General features: G+C 43.7%; 1 protein-coding gene across 1 annotated transcript; it reads right to left on the reverse strand.

Moving 5' to 3' along the window:
* Positions 1–4,988: 4,988 nt before the first annotated feature.
* Positions 4,989–5,468, reverse strand: LOC147549022 (uncharacterized). Its single transcript, XM_086668175.1, has one exon. The coding sequence runs from the start codon at positions 5,466–5,468 to the stop codon at positions 4,989–4,991; it is 480 nt and encodes a 159-aa protein (XP_086524301.1).
* Between the last annotated feature and the right edge of the window lie 1,522 nt (positions 5,469–6,990).

A 6,990-nucleotide genomic window follows, 5' to 3' on the forward strand; every position in this document is an offset into this window, starting at 1 on the left:
ATTTGAAGTTACTTAAGTTCTTGATAGACGTAGCTACGAAATAGGTTTTCCAAGATGACTAGCAATCCTTGCCAACCCTTTAGGATTCCACATAAACATAGGAACATTTCGCATACACACCCAAACAGGCAAAGAATCCATTAAATCAATATCCTCCTCCATGAACAACTCCCATGGTCGGACAATAAACGACCTCTGAGCTATGAAGAAAGGCTCCATATCAAGAATCTCAATCTGTCCTCCTCCAAGGTAAACCTAATGATATAGGCTGATTCCCCATGAACCGTAAGAATCATTTCACCCTTAGGCTTCCAACGAGCAAGAAGAACCCTACGTACCATATTGAAACCCAACCTCTGTCCAACAAATGATCCCATCAATAACTTCTCACAGTCACGAATCTCATCAGTGAAATCATCAATCAACACCTCAGAAACACCATCCTTATTAAAAGTTGGAGGAGAGAATTCCAACCTAGATCTGGTTTTCCTTTCAGTCTTACGAAACAAACCAGCCCAACTGGAATCACCAGAAGAAGCAGTCGAAGAAGAACCAGGAACATCCGACTTCTCAGCACAAAAATCCTCGCCTGCTCCCTCCATAGGAATCAGAGGGAGCAAAAGCAACTGTTCCCCAGTCGCCAGACCAGCAAAAGAGAACTCCAAGAAGACCGGAATCCCAAAACCCTACGCCGTCGCCGCCGGAAAAAGGAATCTCATCTTAAGTAATAACGATTCCCATATATTTGGGAGTTGTTTATTGGTAAAGATACTCTCTGGGTCTCTTGGGTGAAAGCTAACTTGATTGCAGGTAAGTGTTTTTGGTCCATGGAGATTCCTCAAACAACCTCTTGGAGTTGGAGATGTATTTTGAAGTGCAGGGAGCAGAGTGCAAAGATGGCTAAAGTTTTAGTGGGTGATGGTGCTACTACTGAGTTCTGGTTTGATATATGGCACCCTATGGGAGTTCTCTATCCTTATTTGAGCAGCTTTTTCAAAATTAATAGTAGGCTTTATAGTGCAGCTAAGGTTAGTGTTTGTATTGCTGATGGTAAGTGGGCTATTCCTCCCATGGTTCAAGGTGCTCTAATGGATATAGAGGCGAGGCTTCATGAGGTTGATATACATAATGGCTACATGGATGAAAGAGTCTGGACTGCTGGGAAATCAGGGGTGTATACTATGAAGGAAACTTATGCTGCTCTTAGACATGTCAGTGAGGTGGTTAATTGGCATACTATTGTCTGGTTTTCACATCATATTCCTAAACATAGTTTTATCACTTGGTTGGCTATGAGGAAGGCTTTGAAGACTAAAGATAAGCTTGTCAAGTGGGGGTTTCTGTCTGATGCTACCTGTGTGATGTGTGGGAGGGGTAATGAAGATGTTCATCATCTATTTTTTGAGTGCAGCTTTTCTAAAACTGTCTGGATTGCTATCTTGAGGCTCCTTGATGCTCATAAATTTTCTATGATGGCTTGGGATCAGGAGGTGGAGTGGCTTGTGAATTTCTTTAAGGGGCAAGATATTGTGACTGTAATTGGTAAGCTTGCTTTTAATGCATTTGTCTACCATGTCTGGTTGGAAAGGAATAGAAGGATCTTTTCTAATACATCTGAACTTGGGTCAGACATTGTTAGAAGAATTGTCACTGATGTTAGGTTGAAGTGCGCCAATCTTAAAGTGAAGGCTTAGGACTGTCCTAGGAGCAGGAAGGTGGCTCTGAACTTGAATCTGAAATTTGAGTTTGCTGTGGTTAGAGTCATTTTGTGTGAATGGTTAAAACCTGACCTAGGGTATATTATGCTCAATTCAGATGGGTCCTTCTGTAAAGATTCTGCTGGTTATGGCTGTGTCTTGCGCAACCATATGGGAGATGTGATTATAGCAGCTAGAGGTTCAGTTAAGCCTGTTTCTGTATTACATCATGTGCTCCAGGGTATTCAGAAGGGGTTGTCTCTTGCAGTTAGGCATGGGATTAGTAAACTTATTGTTGCCACTGATTCTCAGGTAGCTTGTTCCCTGTTGTCTAACAGTGGTTTAGTGCATCCTTGGCAGTCCAGGTTTCTTGTTTTGGAGATCAAGAAAGCCTTGCAACAGTTTGCTGCTTGCAGGGTAGTTCATGTGTTCAGAGAGACTAACCAAGTTGCTGACCTATTGGCTAGTACTAGACCTACTCAGGGTGAGGAAGAGCTTGGGCCACTTGATCTTGGCCCAGAGTTGCAAAAGCTGATTCAGGAGGAGAAGCTTGGCATTGTTAGACAAAGAGTGAGATAATCTCTGGTTTTTTCTGTTTTGGATTATGTGTATGTGGTATCAGTGGGTATGCCTGATGACCCACTTGGGTTTGTTTTAGTTTTCTTTTTGCTTCTGTGTTTCTCCTGGGTTTAGGTCCCTTAAAGCCTGCTGATTTATGCAAAAAAAAAAAAAGCTGGCGAAACTAGCTCTGGTAGTGAAAGCCAGGACCAGAGGCCTAAGGAGAAGTCCTAGTTAAACTAGCCAAGCTCAAGCGGGCGAAACCAGCTCTGGTAGCGAAAGCCACGACCAGAGGCCTAAGGAGAAGTCTTAGTTAAACTAGCCAAGCTCAAGCTGGCGAAACCAGCTCCGGTAGCGAAAGCCACGACCAGAGGACTAAGGAGAAGTCCTAGTTAAACTAGCCAAGCTCAAGCTGGCGAAACCAGCTCTGGTAGCGAAAGCCACGACCAGAGGCCTAAGGAGAAGTCCTAGTTAAACTCTATCCAAGCTCAAGTTGGCGAAACCAGCTCTGATAGCGAAAGCCACGACCAGAGGCCTAAGGAGAAGTCCTAGTTAAACTAACCAAGCTCAAGCTGGCGAAACCAGCTCTGGTAGTGAAAGCCACGACCAGAGGTTTAAGGAGAAGTCCTAGCGAAACTTGCCGAGCTCAAGCTAGCAATATCAGCTCTGGTAATGAAAGCCGCGACCAGAGGTCTAAAGAGGAGTCCTGGTGAAACTAGTTATGCGAAGACAGCTCTGGCATAGACAACCAGGGGCAGAGCTAAAAACTCTAACACTATTCAAAAATTTTTATGCAGGGCTAATTCGGGTTCTATTTTGCAGAAGGAAATAGTAAGCTTAAGGCATGCTAGACTAGGTCTGAAATTTCTTTTCTTGCAGGTGCGATCATTCGGAGCATGCATAGTAAGCCTAGGAAAACGCATTAGTAAGTTAAGTTTTGTGTTGACATTGATCTTGCAGAACCAGCGCACGGTATCAATACCAAACTGCAACAAAGTGACCCAGAGCAAGAAGATAAGGTTTTTTTTGTTCAAGGCAATTACAGAAGAAATTACAATCAAGACAACATAAAAAATATCATCAGCAGAGATTCGGTGATAATCGAAGCAGAAAAACCACTCGCCAAACACTTGGACGGAGCTCAACACCTCGTTTATTCTCCTGATTGATCGACATAGTGGCCACCCAAGAAAGAAAACCGCAGGCAGGAGTTATCTTCTAAAGAATTGGAGCTTACAATTCCAAAGGAACTTCGGCCAAAAAGACGAAGTTTGCCAAATCGGGAGTGTACTACCTCGAAAACACCCTCTCTCGAGAAAGACTCGAACCGACAACCGGGTAACTATCCCCATTGCCGGAAAAGCTGTCCCTAACTATCCCCATTGACGGAAAAATACCCCTTCAGGCAGGCAACAGGTACTAACTCCAGACAGAAGCGTCATCCCGAATCCTTTACATGAACAGGAAGAAATCATAGAACAAAGGAAGAAACTTCTGGGATTTTTCTGATGAAGAAGCAGGTTGAGGAATCAAAACAGATATTTATTACAGAAAAGATGATCAAGGAAATGGGCAAAAAGCATTGAAGACAAGACCGAGCGCATCTTGGAAACACGCGAGAAAATTAAAAGTTTTGGGAAACGCGCCTCATTCCCAATAACAGAGCTCCGCGTTTCCCTGTGTGACCAAGTGAGTTGCCGTGTGCAATAACCCAAAAGATCAACATTGAAAACTGTATGGGCCAAAATACGTCACCAAGAGCGCCCCTAGAAATCCATGATTAATGGGCCTAGATGGTGACCAAGCCCATGAATTAATGGCTAATGGGCTCGACCCATTTATTTTCGGGCACCCCGAAGCAACGCCAAAGTAAAGAAGCACTACCAGCCCTGGAGGAAGAGGTCCGCCTCGCCTCCTTACCAGACTGAAATACGTAACCACTTCCAGCCCTGAAAGAAGAGGTCCGTCCTCACCAGCAGACCTCCCTTCGCATATCCGTTGGGAGACATTACGATTATTGAAGATCCCAAATATACCCGTTAATGGGTTACAATATTCGTATTAATGGTGACAGCCCATGCGTTACCACAATTAAAACGACAACTCATCACTGAGTGGTTAGAGGCACACGCTTAACAATTAAAAAAAAACCGATAACTCATCACCGAGTAGCAGTCGATCCAAGACTCTACAAAAGGACCAAGAAGAAGATGGTACAGATCATCTGATTCCGGGCAAACACATCGAGTACAGACTCAATACTATCATCGAATTCCCGACAAATACACTTGATCATCTGGTGATCACGAAGTACACCCAATACTTTCTCTTTCATACAGAGTACCATAAACTCATTTTCTCTCTCATAGAGTCCTGCCTTCCTTCTCTCACCTAGGCACTATTACGGCCTTGCATCCATATACAGGGTCTTGTCAAATACAAGACATTAACTAATGGATCCAATCCACTTATTTGCCATTATCCATCTAGTCAATTCTCTCCGTTCAAATCACTACTCTGTTGTGTAACCCTTGTAGGATCCGGTCTATGTTAGCCGCGAATCAACTCTTGATTCGACGATCGTAGTTGGCTTCTAGCTAAGCATTACGACCCCTAATTGGACCGGACTAATGATCTTCCGAGTAAGGTCATTAAGATCCTATTTGCCAAATTGCACGCATTGCATCCTTGGTCGAAGGACACTCCTTCGGAAGGATACCATTCCTTCAGACTTTAGGCATCATATCCTTCAATATTAACTAAAGCTCTGTCAAGTTTTTCAGAAATACATTTATCCCCTTTTTGAGAATTAGTCCAGGTGAATAAGTTACCTGAAAAAGGACAATCAAACAATCTAGCCTCATCCACACAATCTCTAAACTCCTTCAAACCCCCTTGGTGGATCACAGCACCTCCAACTTTCCCCTCCACCCTCAAAACACAATTAAAGTCTCCCATTACCAGCCAAGGACCATCATAACTACCAGCCACCCTATTCAATTCACTCCATAATTCCTTCCTTTCCACTGCTTCATTCCTAGCATACACACAAGAAAGAAGAAAAGACCTGCCATCCCTCAACAAAACTTGAGAAGTTACCACTTGATCAGTTTTAGCATATGTAGTAATGGAAAGCTGGTTGGAATCCCATAACAGCCAAACTCTCCTAAAATTATCACAACAATAGTTATTCTCCCACCCCCAAGTAGGCATAAGCAAATACCTAACCTTCTCTTTATTAGCAACAACCACTCTAGTCTCCAAAACAACACACAAACTCAAATGATTATCCCTAATAAACTTCACCACCTCCTGCCTTCTGAGAGAGTCATTGAGACCCCTCACATTTCAAAATTACACACTAATCATGTAAAACTCTAGAAGGACCTCTCCTCCTCCAACCAGAAACCCCTTGAGAACCACTAACACCTTGACCAAATAGTGCAACCTTGGTTGCCATACCTACAGAGGCTACACTATCACCTTCTTCCATATCAGTCACTCCTCCACCCTTGGACTTGAACTTCTCCTTCCCTCCAGCACTTAGCTCACAAGTATCAACCACACACTGCCTCTTAGAGGCCTTCACTTTCCCTCCATCTTCCAAAAGAGTGGGCAGAAAAGTTCTTCTATTACTCTCATTCTTATTATGCTTCTTAGACCGAACTTCAGTCACACCACCATCCTCTATCACCCCCCCTCTGGCAAGGCAAGAGTTGATGATGAGGCCTCTCCAATAACACTCTTTGCAGGAAAAACCCCCATGGGGTATTTTCACCTGAACACAAGTGTTATCAATAAAAGAGGAGCTCTTAGCAGGGGATACCTCAGGAGGTTTCAGACCCTGAGCACGAGCAAACACTTGGGCTGAACTCTGCTTCTCATGGAAATCAGCAGCATCATCCATATCAACATCAGAATTCACTGGGGAATTTCGTCGAACAGGTTCCTTGCATCTCCCATGAACATGACCAAATGAACCACAATTTGAACACTTAAGTGGCCTCCATGAGTACTCAACACTCACCTCAAACTCCCTCCCCCCCCCTTTCACCATAAAAGGAAGCACGTCAGGCATAGTACAATCCTTTGAAATTTCCACACAGATTCTTGCATAACCAGTGCGAGTCTTCTTCTCAGTTGTTCATCAAGCATAATTGGCCTTCCAATCTGACTAGCAATCCTAGCAAGTCCTTTAGGGTTCCACGGGAACATAGGAACTCTTCGAAAGCAAACCCATACAGGCAGAGTATCCATTGAAGAAATATTTTCCTCAATAAAAAGCTCCCAAGGTCTAACAATGAATAACCTATTAGCAATGAAGAAAGGTTCCATTTCAAGAACTCTCTGCATGTCCTCCCTCCAAAGAAAACCGAATCAGATAAGTTGAATCACCATGGACGGTAAGAAGCATATCACCTTTCGGTCGCCAACGAGCAAGGAGAATCCTTCGAACCACTGGAAAAGATAGTCGTTGTCCAACAAATGAACCTATCAACAGGTTCTCGCACTCCTTAATCTCCTCTTGAAATTCCTCGAGACAAATCTCAGGAACACCCTCCTTAGACAACTTTGAAGGAGAGTATTCCAGCTTGGAACAAGACTGTCTCTCTCCCTTCTGAAATAAAGCTGCCCAACTCGAACCACCTCCATGACAATTCGAAGCTTCTTCTCTCTTCCCCTTCAAATCCTCAACTCCAAGATCAAAATCTCCTCCTTCCAAGGTGGAAGGAGG

Source organism: Eschscholzia californica, unplaced genomic scaffold (genome assembly GCF_041429995.1).
Source record: "Eschscholzia californica isolate CP2 unplaced genomic scaffold, dmEscCali1.0.p SCAF_3, whole genome shotgun sequence".
Classification (NCBI taxonomy): domain Eukaryota; kingdom Viridiplantae; phylum Streptophyta; class Magnoliopsida; order Ranunculales; family Papaveraceae; genus Eschscholzia; species Eschscholzia californica.

Bases quoted from the DNA above. Each gene is read 5' to 3' on its own strand.
- LOC147549022 (XM_086668175.1), bottom strand. From the start codon at position 5,468: ATGCCTACTTGGGGGTGGGAGAATAACTATTGTTGTGATAATTTTAGG.